Consider the following 20,608-nt stretch of genomic DNA (forward strand, 5'->3'; position numbering starts at 1 on the left):
ACCAGGTGAATAAGGTTGTACATCTGGGACCCGGCAGGCTTGTCCAACTGGTAACTCCAAGTATGCGCTCGCTGGGCATGGACAGTGGTGGTCACCCCCAGCTGAGCAAGAATTCCTGCTTTCAGTTTTTGATAATCTCTGACATCCTAATGGTAAAGGTCATAATAGGCCTTCTGGGGTTCACTTGTCAGATAAGATGCGATGACATCTACCCAGTCAGCAGTTGGCCTTCTCTCTCATTCAGCCACCTTCTCAAACACGGTGAGGTAGGCCTCCACATCATCTGGGGTCATCTTCTGCAAAGCTCTTTGCACAGCCCGCTTTTCATCTCTAAACTCCACAGGTCTCTGCAGGCCAGTGACACCAGTCTCTGATAAACGTAATCTGCTCCAACAACAAACGGGATAAACAGAAAATACATGGTAAACTAGGAAAACGGATCACATGGTCCATACATGACAAGCAGTGTCATCCAAAGTCATAAATAGGCTCCAAATAAATTGTGCCCTGACAACAGATAGACATATAGAAAACCCAGGAAAAGGAAGCAGTAGCACTCAGAGTATATGGAACAAAATACACATTTTATTGAAAAGTAATAAGTATCAAGAAACAAGCACTACAAAAAACTAGGACTCTAGAAATAGGATAATATCAGTGTGCAAATAAGGTGCATAAGCTGTATGTAACCCCCAAATGTAAATTACGATGGAATTAATGGTGCTATATAAACAATAAGGTGCAGACAGGAATAGCAGCCAGACAAGAAATACCTCAGTATATATATATATATGCAAATGCTTATGTCAGAGGAAAAATGCAGAGTAAAGACCAATCAATCCAGATAGGCCAAGAAATATCCTAGCACATAGTATATGGTCGCCTCACCTCTAATAGTAACCAGTTGATATAGTCAGGAACCTCTCAGGTAGTAACAACCTCTTTGGTAGATTTCCAGCCAAACTCTGATCAAGTATGTTCTCCTAGCAGACATCTTATACCTCGCTAAAGAGGCCAAACCCGAGACAGCTGGTTTAACGCCTGAGTGTCCACAAGGTGTGGACTGGAGCAGATGGGAATGACAAGTCTCACTACCAACCTTCCTACCATTCCCTAAAAATCCAGCCCAATGCACGGCACTTAAAAATTGCTCAGAAGACAAATTTTCCCAGCGATCGCTTGCTCCGGGAAGATGGCACCTAGGTCAGCTTTGACCGAGGCGCCAGAGGGGTTAATGCCCCTGATCGGTGGTAAAACAGTAGACACCCGGATGGCCGCCATAGTTAAACACCCAGCATCCATCGTACTAGTATGGCGGATGTCGGGAAGGGGTAAAGAAGGCTTGGGAAACTATTATATATAAGAGGGAACTATTAATAATACAGCCCGTGGGGGGACCATTATAAATGTGGCTGGGTAAACATGCATGTCGCCGAGCACCTTTTCAATAGCTATTAACCTAGGTGAGGTGACTTAAAATAATAAATAGTTATTTCCCCTCTCCTGGGTTCAGCGTCCTCTCTAGCGTCTTCCGTCATGTGACTGAGGCCTGTAAATAGGCCCCAGCAATCACATAGGGTGCAGCGGTGTAATGATGTCACCTTCCCTGGGCCTCCAATTATTATACTCTGGGTTCTGAGGAGACCCCAAAGTATAATAATAGCCCCGGAGAAGAGGGGGGCTATTGGGAGCATATAATACTGTTGGGGGGAGGACAATGCTGCGCATATAATAACTGTGTGTGGGAGGGGGGACACACTGCTGAGCATATAATACTGTGTGAGGGGGCACTGCTGGACATATAATAGTGTGTGGTGGGCTCTGCTGGGCATATGATACTGTGTGAGGGGACACTGCTGGGCATATAATACTGTGTGGTGGGCACTGCTGTGCATATGATACTGTGTGAGGGGGCACTGCTGGGCATTTAATACTGTGTGAGGGGGCACTGCTGGGCATATAATACTGTGTGTTGGGCACTGCTGGGCATATAATACTGTGTGGTGGGCACTACTGGCATATAATACTGTGTTGTGGGCACTGCTGGGCATATAATACTGTGTGGGCACCACTGCTGGACATATAATATGGTGTGAGGGGCACTGCTGAGCATATCATACTGTAGGGGGGGGGGGCACTTTTGGACATATAATACTGGGGGGGGGGCACTGCTGGACATATACATACCTCCCTACTTTCAAGGAACAGAAAGAGGGACAAAATGTGCGGTGCATTTAGCTCCGCCCACTTCTGTGTTGACTCCGCCCATTCTCATCCATTTTTCCACGTGCCCCCACACAATATAATTTTCCTACAGTCACCCTAATATTATATGCTCCCATATTATAATGTTCCCCTCCAATTTCCCCACTGTAAGAAGTCCTTCTCCTCATGCCCCAGTTTAAACTGGGGGAAAATCCAAAGTGGGGGGACATTAAACAATGGGGTAGTTGGAGGAGAACAAATTATTGGCAGCTGGAGTGAACATTAAACTGGGGGCAACTAGAGAAGGAGATTAAACTGGGGTAGCTGGAGGGTGATATTAAACTGGGGACAAGTAGACATGTTGTCCACAGTTTAATGTCCCTTTCCAATTGCCCCCAACTTAATGTATCCATCCACTGACCCTTATTTTTTAATGTTCTTCTCCAGCTGTCTCCAGTTTAATGTCCCTCTTAATCTCCCATAGTTAATGTCCCCACCCCCTCCATTTGCCACCAGTTTAATAGTCCCCCCTCCATCTTCCACCAGTTTCATGCCCCCCGTATGTCTGCCCCCAGATTCATGTGCCCCCCTTCATCTGCCCCCAGTTTCATATCATATTTAGTACACTCTACACCCCACATCTCTGCCCCCTCAGACAGTACAGCTTGCACCCCACATATCTGCCCCTTCACACAGTACACCCTGCACCCCACATCTCTGCCCCTTCACACAGTACAGCTTGCACCCCACATGTCTGCCCCTTCACACAGTACACCCTGCACACCACATCTCTGCCCCCTCACACAGTACACCCTGCACCCCACATCTCTGCCCCCTCACACAGTACACCAGGCACTTGACGTTTCTCCATTTTCCTCCACTGATATGACTCTTCTTCATGTGAAGGATTGTGTTAAAAGCATAGACACGCACCCTCCCCCTGTCATGTGATGTCTGATGTCATCAGTAGATCCGGGGATAACAGCCGGATGGTGATCTAAATATGGTGATAAAGTTTATTTATGAAGGCACGCATCAGGGGAATAGCGGGACATGTAGTAAGCTGTCCGGGACCGTGGGACAGCAGTCTCATAGTGGGACTATCCCGCGGAAATCGGGACACTTGGGAGGTATGCATATAATACTGTGTGGGGAGCACTGTTGAGCATATAATACTGTGTGGGGGCCACCACTGGGGGAAAAGTGGGGAGGGTGGCCCCCGGACAGAAGTTTGCACCCAGGCCCACAAGACACTTGTTATGCCACTGCATGACCGTGTCGAGGTAGTGTGATACCTGGGCCTAGTATAGAGGTATTAGTGGTTTTTATATGATGTGTTTTGTCTGGTAAGTGTCTGTATAGTGGTAATAATTCTCCCCAGTATAGCGGTACACACAGCGGTACACACGTGGTAGTTTCACAACTATATTTTTTTATATATTACAATTTTTTTTTTCCCTTAATCTTTTAAGACTTTATCGATGCCACTAGAAGTACAGCCATGACGTCTGAAACAACTAAATGCGACGGTGTTGTTGGTATGTCAGGATTTGGGGCCCCGCTTTTAATTTTGCCCAGGGCCCCTTTTTGTCTAAAACCGGCCCTGGGTATGGTGTATAATATAATTATTATAATAATAATTATTATTATTATTTATTTATAGAGTACCATTAATTCCATGGTGCTGTACATTTAAGGGTTTGCATTCGGTACACAAAATACACAAGACAATTACAATACTAACAGTGACCAACTGGCACAGTGGGGTAGAGGGCCCTGCCCGCAAGGGCTTACAATATATGAGGGAAGAGTGATAGAGACAGAAGATGAGGGGAGAGGCTGTACAGATGGTGGTGTGGTGACAGTAGTGTTATTGGAGGTTGTAGGCCTTCCTGAATAGGTGAGTCTTCAGGGCCTTCTTGAAGCCTGTGATTGTGGGGGGTTAGTCTATGTGCCTTGGTAATGAGTTCCAGGGTATGGGGGATGCATGGGAGAAATCTTGAAGACTGTTGTGTGAAGAACAGACAAGAGAAGAATGGAGTAGTACATCTTGGGAGGATCTGAGGTTACGTGTCTGCAGGTAGCAGGAGATTAGGTCAGAGATACATGGAGGGGACAGGTTGTGGATGACTTTGTATGCCTGCATTAGTATTTTGAACTCTATTCGCTGGGCAACAGGTAGCCAGTGAAGGGATTGGCAGAGGGGAGCGGCTGATGAAAATGGGGGGGAGAGGTGTATTAAACGAGCAGCACAATTTAAAGTGGATTGGAGGGGGGGGGGTGACAGTATTCCTTGGGAGGCCATGGAGAAGCATGTTACAGTAGTCTAAGTGTGAGATTATGAGGGCATGGACTAGCATTTCTTAAGTATAGGTGTGATGGTAGCATGTTTGAAGGTTTGTTGTTGGGGGCAGGGAGTGTGCGAGAATTGCATGCCTCCATAGGAGAAGGCAGCAGGAGGGGTGTCAGCAATGTTTCTGTGATACCGAGAAAAGAAAATCCACGAGAAATGAAGACATAGACATAGTCAAGATTATTGAGCACAGAACGAGTGTTCCACAGTGCGTCGGAGAGGGTGGAGGGAGATGCCTTGAGGGGAAGGAACTAGGAAGGTAGGTATAAAATGCAGGGGGTACCATGCGCTGATGCCAGTTGTGTGGAAAGATCTGACAGTAGAGATGTGCTGAGGTGGCCCAGGATTAGGAGATATGTCCCCAGAAGTAAGGAGTAGCAGGGAAAAGGGCAGCAATTGTAAATAGGAGAGTGTGTGGGGAGGTTGTGTGTTTCTGAGGCAGAAAGCTGCAGGTTTGTGAGTAGCTGCGCAGACAAGGTCAAATGGTGGAATAGAATAGATGGAGAGATAAAGATTTTGTTACTGACGGTGGTGGTTTGGGGTGGGAGTGGTTTAGTTTTGGTTTAGTGTTTTTTGTTACCTTCAGTTCCCTTGTGGTCCAATTCTGGCCTAATTCTGGTCTCTACACTTTAGGAGTTGCACTTCGGGATGCTGGACTGTGTAGTGTATGAGTATAGTGTATAAAATGCCCGTTTGTGGCTACTATGTGATCAAAAGAATCCAGACACCTGGCTGAAAATGACTTACAAGTTTGTGGCGCCCTCCATCGGTAATGCTGGAATTCAATACGGTGTTGGCTCACCCTTAAGGAGCGTTCACACTACCGTCGGTACCGACATGTAGGCTTTTGCTGTCCGCTTGAAGAGTCGGACATCTTTGGGAACGGACACTTAAGGACAGACACGGACTGTAAAAGAATGCACCCGATGTCCATTTAAATCAATGCAAAATGTCAGGGACACAGCTAGTGTCCGTTGCTAATGTCCGCACAAGATTTTGAACAGACATTAGCAGGGGACATTAGCTGTTGGACACCGACAGTAATGTGAACGCCCCCTTAGCCTTGATGACGGCTTCCACTCTCGCAGGCATACGTTCAATCAGGTGCTGGAAGGTTTCTTGGGGAATGGCAGCCCATTCTTCACGGAGTGCTGCATTGAGGAGAGGTATCGATGTACGTCGGTGAGGCCTGGCACGAAGTTGGCATTCCAAAACATCCCAAAGGTGTTCTATAGGATTCCAGTCAGGACTCTGTGCAGGCCAGTCCATTACAGAGATGTTATTGTCGTGTAACCACTCCGCCACAGGCCGTGCAGTATGAACAGGAGCTCGATCGTGTTCAAAGATGCAATCGCCATCCCCGAATTTCTCTTCAACAGTGGGAAGCAAGAAGGTGTTTAAAACATCAATGTAGGCCTGTGCTGTGATAGTGCCACACAAAACAACACGGGGTGCAAGCCCCCTCCATTACCGATGAACGAACTTGTAAGTCATTTTCAGCCAGGTGTCTGGATACTTTTGATCACATAGTGTATATAGTTTAGTGGTAGAGTAATTTAGCAGTAGTATGGTAATATTCTAGTAGTGGTATAGTGGTGTTGTAGTGGTAGAGTCCTTTAGTACGGTAGGTATATGCTAATACTATAGTAGTGGTGTAGTAGTATATTACTCTTGTAGTAGTGTGGTAATATTATGGTGGTAATATAGTGATAGTGAAGTGGCAGATTATTCTATTAGTGATATTACTGTTTCCTAATATACTTTATATCTCCAGAATCACTTGTATCAATATTACTTTCTCCTAATATAATTATATCTCCAGAATCATCTGTATTTGGTATAAATGTCCACTAATATACTTTATATCTCCAAGATCTCCTGACTCAGAAATAACCTTCCTATAGTGATCTATCAAATAATGTATAGATTAGGGAGTGGTACATGACATCATCATTCCTCCCATCCAAGCTGGTGTTTTTGTTTTCCCATTTTCTATGTTTTACCAGAATTCCTCATCCTGGTCCTTCCTGTTTCCAGTTTCTAGCAAATGATGGGAAATACTTCCTGAATGAAAAGAAAATATGTCACAGGAAAAGACGTTACTTTAAATCTTTTCAAATAAAGATAAATCATATAGCTATCATTGACCCCAATGGGAAACTGTTGACGTGACAAATGAAGGGTACACACGCTGTTGAATGTGAAGTTTTTTGCTGTGGCACACCTACATTACAAAGAGTAAGGGCTGGGTAGGGCTCATAGAAATAACAGATATGCCGTGTGTAAAACTGTCAGTACTATATGGGAGGGGGTAAAAAAGGAGGTCATATACTGTGGTGGGTCATAAGAAAGGGTCATATACTGGTGGGCCATAAAATGAGTCATATGCTGTATGGGGGCAAAAAGGGGGCCGTATACTGTGGTGGGCCATAAGAAAGGGGTCATATACTGTGTGGTGTGTTAAAATACTGTTGTGGGAGGGTTAGAAAAAGGGGGTTATATACCATGTGTGTGTGTGGGGGGGAGGGTCTTGTATTTTGTGTTGGGCCAAAAAAGGGGGTGTTATACTATGTGGAATCAAATAAGGGGTTTTTCTTGATCTGCCAACTAGGGGGGGCCCATCTCACAACCAAAGGCAGCTGGGTTGAGTATCTTTTTTTATTTGGAGGTGGTGCCTTTTCTATTGTTCGCCTCAAGCAGCAAATAGGCTTGTTAGACCCCTCGCCATATGCTGCTCCGTATGTTGTATCGAGTTATTAGCAATGCCTCAGGGTAGAGAAGCTTTGCAAGGCTAAGGGTTGGTTCACACTAGTGCTTGTATTCCGTCCGCAAGGAGTCCGCATGGAGACCCCCCCGGACGGAATTCAATCGCAATTGCAAGCGATGTGCTTGCAAAGCACATGGAGCCCATAGACTATAATGGGCTCCGTGTGCTTAACTGCACAGCGCTTGCATTAGCGTTGGTATTCCGTCCGGGGGGTCTCCATGCGGACTCCTTGCGGACGGAATACAAGCGCTAGTGTGAACCAACCCTAAGGCTACATGCTGCAAATCAACCCGCTGTGAAGTACAGAACAAGTGTAGTAGATGGGAAATAACCTCCAGCCACACATTGCAGGACTACAGGTTTTGGCAGTGGCGGATCCAGGGTTTGCGGGGCCCTGGGCAATTGACTTTGGCGGGGCCCTACGCGCAGCGTGCTGCAGCAAATTAGGCCCCGCCCACTTTTATGTTGACTCCACCCATTCTCATTCATTTTTCATGTGATTCCACACAGTATAATCCTCCTACAGTCACCCGTAAATTATATGTTCCCCCTCCATCTCTCCCCATTTTCATATACACCCTTCATCTACCCCTAGTTTCATGTCCCCCCCCTCTATCTCTGTCCCCAGTTTCATGCCATTCTCCCCCTTTATCTGCCCACAGTTTCATGTCCCCACCCGTCTCTGCCCCAGTGTCATGCCGTTCTCCCCCCTTCATCTGCCCCAATGTCATGCCATTCTCCCCCCCTTCATCTGCCCCAGTGTCATGCCATTCTCCCCCCCTTCATCTGCCCCTGTGTCATGCCATTCTCCCCCCTTCATCTGCCCCAGTGTCATGCCATCCCCCCCCTTCATCTGCCCCAGTATCATGCCATTCTCCCCCCTTCATCTGCCCCAGTGTCATGCTGTTCTCTCCCCCTACATCTGCCCCAGTGTCATGCTGTTCTCCCCCCTTCATCTGCCCCAGTGTCATGCTGTTCTCCCCCTCCATCTGCCCCAGTGTCGTGCTGTTCTCCCCCCCTCCATCTGCCCCAGTGTCATGCCGTTCTCCCCCCTCCATCTGCCCCAGTGTCATGCTGTTCCCCCCTCCCCTTCATTTGCCCCCCAGTTTCTTTGGGCCCCCTCCATCTCTGTCCCCAGTTTCATGCCGTTCTCTCCCCACCACCTTCATGTTCTCCAGTGTCATGCCGTTCCCCCCCTCCCCTTCATTTGCCCCCCAGTTTCATGGGCCCCCTTCATTATGTTCCACCTTAATATTTAATACAAACAAACACTTACACTCACCTTCCATCGTTCCCCCGACGCTCCTCTCTCTCACTCCAGTGCAGTCACATACGCGATGCAGGAGCTGTGACCTCAGCTCCTGCTTAGCTCCGGCCCGGCTTGCGTGTGTAAGCGTGATGTGATGACGTCATCGCGCCTACACACGCAAGCCAGGCCGGAGCTTTAAAGCAGGAGCTGATCTCATAGCTCCTGCATCGCGTATGTATTCCAGCTCATCGGCGGACGGACGCCGATGAGCTGAAATCGTGACAGGCAAGTGCCGGGGGCCCCCAGAGGCTCTGTGGGCCCCGGCACTTGCCCGATTATGCCGACTCCGAGGCTGACCGGGACCATTTTGTTAGGGCCGGGCCGCGGGGCCCCGCTAAGCGCGGGGCCCCTGGCGGTTGCCCGGCTCGCCCGTCCCTGGATCCGCCCCTGGGTTTTGGACAAGGAGTATGTCAAGTGCCTAGGGTTGGACACAGATTTCATCCTTTGCAATGTAAGGGCCTATTCACACGGAGTAAACGGGCGCGCAATGTGCCGCATTTACGGGACGTTTGCGCCGCGATTTTGACGGTACATGTTTGTGGTCACGTTAGCGCCACGTAAACGCGCGTTAACGCAACCGCAAACATGCACCGTCAAAATCGCGGCGCTAACGTCCCGTAAACGCGGCACATTGCGTGCCACGTTTACTCTGTGTGAATAGGCCCTAAAGGTTGAAGCTCTAGTTTTCTGCCTAGGAAATCACAAGTGAAATCCACAGAACAAAGCAGACGATTTCTGTTTTTTTTTTTTGCTGCATACAAATCGGCTGTGGGTTGTCTGCTTTATTTTTTTTCCACTTTCATGGATCCTTCCATGCACTGTACTGTAAAAATATAAAAGCTGCTGTTTTGCAGCACGGTTGTGTAAATGCAGGCTATGATTAAGGGCGGTTGCAGACAACCATACTGCAACCAGCCTGCTGGGAATTAAAAGCACGGGCTGCACACAGAGATGTCTGCATGTGTCACCAGCCGTTTTTAACAGTAGACATACCTCCCAACTTTTGAAGAACTGAAAGAGGGACAAAATGTGCCCGCACACAGTATAATCCTCGTACAGTCAACCGTAAATTATATGTCCCCCCTCTATCTCTCCCCCAGTTTCATATACACCCTTCATCTGCCCCCAATTACATGTCCCTCTTCCATCTCTGCCCCCAGATTCATGTCCCCCATCTCTGCCCCCAGATTCATGTCCCCACATCTCTGCCCCCAGTTTCATGTCCTCTCCATCTCTGCCCCCAGATTCATGTCCCCCACCTCTGCCCCCAGATTCATGTCCCCCCATCTCTGCCCCTAGATTCATGTCCCCACATCTCTGCCCCCAGTTTCATGTCCACTCCATCTCTGCCCCCAGATTCATGTCCCTCCATCTCTGCCCCCAGATTCATGTCCCCACATCTCTGCCCCCAGTTTCATGTCCACTCCATCTCTGCCCCCAGATTCATGTCCCTCCATCTCTGCCCCCAGATTCATGTCCCCCCATCTCTGCCCCCAGATTCATGTCCCCACATCTCTGCCCCCAGATTCCTGTCCCTCCATCTCTGCCCCCAGATTCATGTCCCTCCATTTCTGCCCCCAGATTCATGTCCTCTCCATCTCTGCCCCCAGATTCATGTCCCCACATCTCTGCCCCCAGTGTCATGCCGTCCTCTCCTTCATCTGCCCCCAGATTCACGTTCCACCTCCACATTAAACTTACCTTCTCCTCCGCTCCCTCGCCGCTCTCTGCACGCCTCTCTCGCTGACACATCTGGCTGAAGGAAGGAGCTGACACAGGTCAGCTCCTCGCTTCGCCGCTGCCCGCCTCTCTCCCTGACACATGCGGCTGAAGCTGCTCGCATGCTCGCTTCGCCGCTGCGTCTCTCTCGCTGACACATGCGGCTGAAGCGAGGAGCTGACCTGTGTCAGCTCCTCACTTCGCTGCTGCCGCCGGCTCCTGCCTTGTAGACGCAATGTACAAGCCAGGAGCCGGCGGCAGCGGCGAAGCGAGGAGCTGACACAGGTCAGCTCCTCGCTTCAGCCGCATGTGTCAGCGAGAGAGAGACGCAGCGGCGAAGCGAGCACGCGAGCAGCTTCAGCCGCATGTGTCAGGGAGAGAGGCGGGCAGCGGCGAAGCGAGGAGCTGACACAGGTCAGCTCCTTGCTTCAGCCGCATATGTGTTCAACTCAGATCTGCGTCCTCTGGACGCAGATCTGAGTTGAAATCGGGACATACCTCCCTCCAACCGGGACCGCGGGACATGTCACCCAAATCGTGACTGTCCCGCTGAAATCGAGACGGTTGGGAGGTATGCAGTAGACAACCAGTGCTAATGCCCCTGGTTGGTGCCTGCTCTGTTCAGGGGCATTAACCCCTCGGACACCTGAGTCAAACCCCCTGGGGTTCAAGACCCCTAGGGGGTTTAATAAATGCATTAAAAAAAAAAATTCAAAAGTAAAAAAATTATAAAAAAAATATATAATAATAAAAATTTAAATCACCCCCCCCCCCTCTTTCCCTATAACACATGTAAAAGTACTTAAATACTGTGAAACACCTACACATTAGGTATCCCTGTGTCCAAAAACATCCACTCTACAAATCTATAAAAATATTTTTCCTGTAAGGTAAACGCTGTAGTGGAAAAAAAAAAGTCAAAAGTGCTAAACCGCCATTTTTTTTTTACTGTTTTGCCTCTGATAAAAATTTGAACAAAAAGTGATCAAAGCAAAAGCAATTCCCCAAAATAGTACAACTAAAAAGTACACCCGGCCCCGCAAAAAAAGACACAAAAGACGTCCTATGCATCCCTGTACACGGAAGTTTAAAAAAGCTACGGGTGTCAGAAGATGGCGACTTTTAGAAAAATAAATTTGGCCCAGTTATGGATTTTTATTAAGGGGTTAAAATGTAAATAAAACATAAAATATAAATTTGGTATCCCCCAAATCATACTGAAACATAGAATACAGGTGACATGTCATTTTGGCTGCACAGTGAACACTGTAAAAACAAAGCCCATAAGAAAGTTGCACAAATGCTCTTTTTCTTCAAATCCTACCTGTTGTGGACCGGACTGTCATCCTGCACACGGGACCGTGAAAATCACAGTCATGTGTACGGGCCAATAGAAAATAATGGTTCAGTGTGCTGTCCATGAAATACACGGATAGCATATTGACCCACACCATGGTTGTCTGCAAGGGGCCTAGGAGTAGGGGCATACAATTATAGGACTGAATTGCTAAGGAAATGCCTCTGCACAAAAAAAAAAAAAAAAAAAAAAAAAACATTCTGGAAATGCAGGATAAGGCAACACATAGTGAAATTCAGATAAAAATAATGCTGCAGAAAAATTGCAGCAGAAATTTTTACATTTTTCATTTCTTTTCTGCTGCGTTTTTCAGATTTGCTTTCCCATCAAGTCCATGGAAAAAACAGCATTTTTGCAGGTAAAAACAACAGGCTTTCTCTTTTCAGAATTTGCAATTCCGCAGCATTTTTCCTGCAATGTAAGGATGAGATTAATCAAAATCATTACTATTGCTGGACCAAAAAAGGTGTATTTTGTAACATGCGGCCTCAGGGTGCATTCACACTGAGTAAACGCTAGCTTATTTTTTAGAGTAAAATTACACTTGTAAATTTTGCTATCCCATTGACTTCAATGATATTTTTTTACAAGTGTAAAAATACGCCTGTAAAAAATACGCCTGTAAAATGTCATTGAAGTCAATGGGATAGCAAAATTTACAAGTGTAATTTTACTCTACAAAATAAGCTAGCGTTTACTCAGTGTGAATGCTCCCTCACTCTGTAACTCAAGATAAAATGACACTTAATGCTGTTTGTAAAATTGTTACATTTTTTGTTCTTATTTCTGCTGCATTTTTTTCTTATTTCTTTTGTTATTCATCTAAAAACTTTTTCTTCTGTTTTTGCTGAGTCTTCCTTGTTCTCCATTTTAATCTATGGGAAAAAGAGTGTTTTTTTTCCAGCAATGTGAATAAGGTTTCATAAAGTCTCATACACATTGATGGGATTTTTTTTTTTTTTTTTTTTTTTACTGCAAGTGTTTCCTCTGCCTTTGCATGTCCCCAGCCTTCTATCTGCAGATGATTGGTAGCATCTGGATTCCTTAGGTATTATTCAATGGATCATATCACATTTTTTTCCTATTCATACATAGTATGAAAAAAACAAGCTGCATGTCTCCGGAGCCATACTGAGATACAGTACAGGGACAAAGAAGTCTATGGAAGCTGCATTACAGCTCTGTAACAGGTGTTATATGCCATAATAGAACTTTATACATTTACCATGTATTCACATGACAGTGAAAATAAGACATGTGACGTACACTTTTTTTTAACAGCTGTTACGCAGCCGCATTAATACACTGGGGCTATTCACATGACCAATATTTTGCAACTCGTAACGGCCCATAAATATATGGGTCATGCACTATTTTTGTACTTTACACACTATAATGTCTTCGGGAAAAAGGCCACCTTTCATGTGTAAGACGCCTGTTTTGCACCTCCATTGTGTGAACATAGGCTAAGACTTAAAAGGGTCTCTATCATTGGAAAAAGTCATTTTTAACTAATCCCACCTTTGCATAGGCTTTAGAAAGTCTATTCCATACCTACCTTTTGCGTGTAAATTGCCTCAATAGATTTTGAATAAGTCCTTTTTTTTATACATATGCTAATTAGCTTCTCAGTGCATTTTCTCTTGGTGCACTGTCTGCTGTATATACAGCACAGGCTGCTACTGACTTCTCCTTCCTGTTCTCATACACAGCAGGGAGAGGAGAACTGGCTGCATATGAATAAAAACAGACTTATTCAAACACTACTGAGGCTATTTACATACAAAAGGTAGATGTGGAATAGCATTTCTAAAGCCTATGCAAGGATCTGATTAGTTAAAACGGACTTTTTCCAATTATAGATTATTCCATTTAAGATGCCCATACATCTTCAATAGCCATTAGCTGAAGTCTTGACCAATTTCCATTCCTCCTGACTCCGTCATACATATGCACACTCAGATCAGCCAGGTGTGCATGTTTTAGTAATATGATAAGGGGGACATGCATAACATAGTAGGCCACATCTGATGAAATAAGTAGGTCTGGCCCCATACACATAATGCCGCTAGTCTTACTGAAATTGATAGCTTGAGTTACTTTTATTTGTATGGAAGCCTTTAGTCTCATAGAAGTAAATTAGATCTGACAAATGATCCATTTCATTGGACAGAGTCTATGAGCTTTAGTCATATTACCATTTTTCTAGCATCATGAAAGATGCAAAAACTGCAAATGTAACCTGAACGTATGCAATATGGTGTAAGCAGATAATACAGAAGAGAGACTGGTGTCACCTATGTTGTATACACCTCCGCTATGGACCTGTCTAACTGGTCAGAAGATTTACAATCATGTTACTAGGCAGTGTCTATATCTGAAGGTAAACCAGGCCCGCAGGTTCCGCTTCCTAGGGATATGATGTGGCTGTGTTCTGTGTTTACCAGCAGGCTTCCTTGGTGATTTCAGGACGTCTACAGAACTGGTTCCACCTTTTAGAAACAACATTTCAGACTCCAGTGTGGTACAGACCACAAATTGTAGGTCGATTAGACAGATCACTAATTATCACATACACATCATATTGGCTTTCAGGTTTCGGTTTCTAGTTTAGTTCAAATCTGTGAAAGTTCAAAGAATTAATGGGATTGCCCAAGACCAGATACTGATGCTCTATCCTTAGGACAAGTCTCTAGTGTGATATTGTTAGGGGACTGACACCTGGAACCCCCACTGATCTGCTGCCTCAACCACAGTATCTGCACATTGTATGTTTAAGGGGCAGACAATTCTTTTTTTTATGTAGATTGTAAGCCCCATATAGGGATCACAATGTCCTTTTTTTCCTATCAGTATGTCTTTGAAGAATGGGAGGAAACCATGCAAACAAGGGGAGAACATATAAACTCCTTGCAAATGTTGTTCCTGGCGGGGGGGGGGGGCAATTCTTAGACAATTCTTAGGAGACTTAAAACTCTTGGGCCTAAGTGTAAAATTTGTAAATGGGACCCACTCCCTACTTGTCATGTGCTACCTATGTTGCAGGTGTCGTCTTATATTGTAGAGGCAGACTCTTAGACCCGGCCCTCGCTCCTTACACTTTGCTTGCTGTTCCTGTCACATAGTTCCCACTTAAGTGGATGGGAAGTGAGCAGCAATAACATGGCTACTACACGATGTACAGATATGTCTGCTTCCAGCTCCATAGACAGTGCATATGCCATTGCCGTGAATAAGGACTTATTAACATGTTACTCTTTTTTTAACTTGTATCAATTGTTTCATTATAAATTTTGTATAAACAGATAAAGTGTATATTCACATTCTGCAGATTTGATACAGAACTTTCTGTGATCATTCCATAGATATGAACAAGATTTGTAACCCTTCTGCCCTTCCTGCTGAAACACATATATAGTAAACAGATTTTTTTGTTGCAGAAATTTTTGTAATAAATCTGCATCATGTGAATATATCCTAAGCCCAGATTCACACATGAACACATGAGAAAACCATACATTGGAGCAGATTTAAGACTGACGTTTCATATGCCAGCCTTAATAAAGCCCCCCATGGTGCAGGATAGGACTGATTTATGAAGAGGCTTCCTTACAAACTGTAGAAAATATTTGTGTAGCATCTTATATTTGTAAATTTGTTAAGTGACTTATCTCAGCCCCGAGCTGGCAGTCATCACTTATTTTGTTAGCCAGAAAAGATACAAAACATATATATGCAGCCGGTTTGTTAGAGAACTCCTGTTTTATATATATATAGGAGTTCTCTAACAAACCGGGTATATATAGTATATACTATAATATATATACTAATACTATACTAAATATATATATATATACAGAAAAATCCAAAGAAATACAGCAAGACCTATCCATTTAGGCTGAGGCCCCACATTGCAGAGAAGCAGCTTTTTTGTTACAGATTTTGTTACTGTGTTTTGAGCCAAACCTAGGAGTGGATTGAGTAGAAAGTAGAAGTATAAGAATTTCCTATATATTTCCAACTCCTTTTGTAGCAACTCTCGGCTTTGGCTCAAAATAATGTTGCAAAATCTGCAACAAAAAAAATTGCATGTCCACAACATGGTGCCTTAGATGGCTTTATCAGCAAATTTTTACTAAGTAAACACCCCTTTGCTATTACTTGATACAAAAATTTCTGGGCTTTCAGAATCATCTGCTTGTTACCCAAACAACACCATTTAGATGAGCTGAACTGACTTTCAAATGTAAAATTGTGTGAAATAAATCTGCTGTGTGTGAATTAGTCCTGGCACTAAAGTGGTTAAAATTACATATTCTGCTTCAGTAATAGTAATGGTAATGGTAGCAGTAGCAATGTGGATAGTAAAATATACTATAAATTAGTAACACACACATATATAACATAATAGGAATAATATAGTAATAAATCATATTAGTAATTATAATCTAAAAATTATACCATCCCCTACCATATGTGTGTTTATTGGGTAATGATACACTTTATTTACTAACACCACTACTACTTTTTGCTACAGAAGTCACAGATCCCTTATACTAAGCCTACAGAACATAATATTTCACATTTATCACCATAAAGAATGCATTTTATTATATACTGATGTATAGGCAATGAAGGACAACCCCAAACTCATGTTCATATTCACCGTTTATTTGAAAAAAGTGCAAAATAAAATCATTATAAAAAAAAGTTTTGGCTTTTTAAAAAAATTCAAAATCACAGAGGCTGTGTACATGTACACATAACAAGTTGCATTGCATTCAATGAAAACTAGATATCAAGAGTGACTTGATCTTGCAAGTCGCATAGACCAAGAGCAGATATCAGTTCCTATGTAATAATTTACATAAATTAAGTACATACATTATTTCAGCTTCTTCCTGGATATGTTGTAAGTCTGTAACGACTTGGTAATACACTTGTTTCCCAAGAGCTGGAAATCCTTGCAGATGACATTATAGGAGATGTGGAATAGCAGGGAACAGACTCTCATACATTGTTGTAACTACAGTAGTAGACAGCAGTGCTGGCATCTGACAGCACTGAGGATATCGGGCCATTCTCCGAAGCCTGCTCCTGTCCATGATAAGGCATTCCTACATTTGACTTGGCCACATAACTAAGGTATTGCTCGAATTCAGTTCTGTCCACCTCACCCAATATTTCATTCGGATGCACTTGCTCTACTCTATGGCCCTGCTGGGAATCAGGCGGAGGAGAGGGTTGGCTGACTTGGGCCACTTGGTGATGTCTTCCAGCATTGGCCATGTACATCTGGTTGTAGTAAATCTGTGGAGGGGTCTGGCATCCCATCATACTCTGTACAGGGCTTCCTTGCCCAATTTGTTCAGTCTGTGGAACGTGCCTACCAAGCATGGCAGTGGCAGGATTTTGCTGGTGGGTATTGTATGAAGTGTTGTAACCATAAGGCATCATGGAGCAATCTTCTTGGACAGCAGATGTAAAGAAGGCATGATCAGACTCAGCTAGATCCAGAGGTGAAGTTTCAGGTGTAGGTAAGCTGTAGTTGTCATAGTGGGCACCTATGACCTGAGACTCTCTGTAGTGAAGACTGCTTTGGGGTAGCTGGCTGGGGTGATAGGTCTGTTCTGGATACCCAAGGCTGTAGTTGTCCACGCACATCCTTCCATCACTGCTCAGCATGGTGGGGTCAGCCTGCTCGGACATGTGCATGAAGCCACTGTCTGCCCTCTTCATCCTCTTCACCTGCTTCCTCCTCCTGGGCCTGTACTTGTAGTTGGGGTGATCTTGCATATGCTGTACTCTCAGCCTTTCAGCTTCTTCCACAAATGGTCTCTTCTCAGGCAAGGTGAGAGATTTCCAGGACTTCCCTGTACAATGACAAGAGAAACAACATTAAGATCTGGACAATCTCAAATAATACAAGTTGTGGTTATCTTGTCTTTTTGGGGCAAAAATGTGCTCTTTTTGGCTTTTAATAACTATATGTGCAACATTTCATATTTTCCTATGTAACATTTGGATGCAGGGTTTTTGTTTGTTTTTTACAGTAAAAAAAAAAAAAATGCATCCAAATGTTACATAGGAAAATATGAAGCGTTGTGCAGAAAAAAACAAAAAAAAAAAACAATGCATCCAAATGTTACATAGGAAAATATGAAGCGTTGTGCAGATGCATATAAAAAAAAAAAAAAAAACACAAACGTTTCTAAGACTGAGGCCACACAAGGCAGAAAATCATTGTAGTCGGTTTTACTGTGATTTTTGAGCCAAAGCCAAGAGTAGCTTTACAAGGAATAGGAAATATAAAGGAAGAACATAGAATTCTTCTACCAAATACACTCCTGGCTTTAGCTCAAAAGATACAGCAAAATCGGCAGCAGAAAAAAAAAAACCGCTTAAATAATGTAACATGTGATCGCTGCTTAAATAAAAATAAATGAATAAAAAACGGCATCTTTTACATACAGCTACAATATGGTAACTACAATAAAGTAAACTGCAATACAGCTTAATACAGTAGTCTAAATACAATAATCAATAAAATACTAATTAACTATAACTGAGTACACAGGAATATAAGCATTAGAGCTAGCCAAAAAAATACACAATGAAAGCGACTACACAATGAAAACTTGCAAGAAATGTATAACCGCATGTATGTATTACAAGGGTAGGATTGTAACTAGAATTGTATAACTTCATGTACTTTATAGTGAAATGATCGTAACTCTAATTATACAACTCCATGTATGTAATAATAGTAGTATGATATTATAACTGTATACTTGTATATGGATTTTATAGGGATGATTGTGACTATTGTGTGCTACATTATTTATCGGCAGACTGCCCGGGGTTCACAGCATTGAGGGCGCAGTATAATAAAATATAACAAAAATGTGCAATATAACAAGAGAGAGAAAATAGGTACAACAGATACAAACAGGTAAATATGGGAATGGTATATAGAAATAATGGGACTAGTAGGTAATGTACCCCGGTGTGAGCCCCTTACCCCCAGTTGTTGCCCCCTTACCTAGCATCTTGCTGAGTTCAGCATTGTGAAGATCCGGGTTCTGCTGTGCCAGTCTTTTACGTTCATCCTTGGCCCACACCATGAAAGCATTCATGGGTCGGCGGATGCGGGCTTCAGCTTTACTCCTAGGGTTGGAAGTGTCGCACTTGCCCTTGGTCTCTGCGATGGAAGTAGTCATGGTGTCCGGTCCCCACTGGCACTGTCCTAAGCTGGGCATCATGGCTGGCACTGAGCACTTTCCCTGGAGCTGATCGTCACTGGCGTATCCACCATCAGGGCTGCTCATGTCTGGGGTAGAGAAGTAGCACTCTAGGTCCGAGGTCACTTCCAGGGATCCAGAGATCTCTGTTGGTCACTCTCAGACTTGTAGTAACTTGTGTCTGTCCTGAGGGCATAAGCAAGGAGGCTATAACCACAGCTCCGGCCAATCAGCGCCCGCAGGGGGCAGGGTTATACTGTAGAAAGGTGTTAGAGGCGGGGCCAGGACTCGTCTCCAACTGTCTCCAACTTGTTATCTGCTGACACCCACTGGGCCCCTCCCCGGCACCTGTGGAGGTAGAAGATCATCACTGAACCTGCTGTAATCCTGCAAGCTACATCTCTGCTATTCCTGCACACACATCCCCCAGGTGCAGCCTTCATCTCAGTGTATTGTATTCACTATTAATTCTCAAGCCCTGTCCCCTCCTCTAAGTAAATAATGAAGCTGTTTAGATACATTCAGCAATGTGGGGGGTAGTTTATCACCATCTAATATTATACTGAGGCTTTCATCTCATTGTAAAGGTTAAGGTGGTGAAAGATCAAATAGAGAAGGATTGGATACTTTACAGATTGGAATTAGATATAGGGTATAGATACATATATTGAGATAGAAAGAATTTGAAAGAATATATATATATATATATATATATATATATATATATATATATATGTATTTTTTTCTCGCAAATATGGGAATTACAAATACGTTATATAGATAGATAGATAGATAGATAGATAGATAGATAGATAGATAGATAGATAGATATGGTTAAGATATACGAATGTTAAACAGAAGGATCAGATTGATGTAGCAGGTAATGTAGCAGCAAATGTTGAATACACATCTAATGGGAAAGTGAGGGACTTGTATATGGTTAGAACATGACATATAGCGCTATAACATTCTATAGTGCAACATATAAAACTGAAATATTAGGTACAGTAACATGATGGGGAAACATTAGCCAACGAGGAACTGTATAGCCGTATAGTATGTTACTTACATAACATACTATAACATACGATTGTAAGATATTGCACACTATGTGTAATAGTAAGGAATTATATATGTAATATGTAGTGTTCATTTATATGGTATAGGTAACAATACTATCATGATTATTATTACTTATGGATGAATCTTCACTTTCCTCACTTTCATACTTTTGTAAGCTGTTAAATATCTTCTTGTTTCTCTACAATAGTTTTCATTTATTTCATTCGGTTACAATAAAACGAAATAAAGAAATGGACAACCATGAGCTCCAGTCCAGGCTGATCTTTCTTTTACCTCCCATGCGATATAATTTCTAATCCTATCTCGTATTTTATTTATTACTTATAGTTAACAATCATATATTGTTTACAATTATTTTTCTTCCTTACATTCAGTTAATAAGAATGTTCTGTCTGTCTTTCCTATTCTCCATGGTACCTACCACTATACCAGCAGGACTCATATAATATGATTACTAATGTAATATCCTGTGCTAAGTGTCTTGTCTGTGGTTATACTGAGGTTTGTTGTCTGCTCTTATAGAGAACAATGTATAGGGGGAGACATCAGTAGACTCCCCTCCTAAGAGCTAAAC

General features: G+C 43.6%; 1 protein-coding gene across 1 annotated transcript; it reads right to left on the bottom strand.

Moving 5' to 3' along the window:
* Positions 1 to 16,430: 16,430 nt before the first annotated feature.
* LOC142201308 (transcription factor Sox-17-alpha-like) lies at positions 16,431 to 19,110 on the bottom strand. The gene is made up of 2 exons (XM_075272144.1): positions 18,753 to 19,110; positions 16,431 to 17,583 (listed from the first exon to the last, which is right to left on the bottom strand). The coding sequence occupies exons 1-2, from the start codon at positions 19,036 to 19,038 to the stop codon at positions 16,721 to 16,723; spliced, it is 1,149 nt and encodes a 382-aa protein (XP_075128245.1). The 5' UTR covers positions 19,039 to 19,110; the 3' UTR covers positions 16,431 to 16,720.
* Positions 19,111 to 20,608: the final 1,498 nt, after the last annotated feature.

This window comes from Leptodactylus fuscus, chromosome 4 (assembly GCF_031893055.1).
Source record: "Leptodactylus fuscus isolate aLepFus1 chromosome 4, aLepFus1.hap2, whole genome shotgun sequence".
Classification (NCBI taxonomy): domain Eukaryota; kingdom Metazoa; phylum Chordata; class Amphibia; order Anura; family Leptodactylidae; genus Leptodactylus; species Leptodactylus fuscus.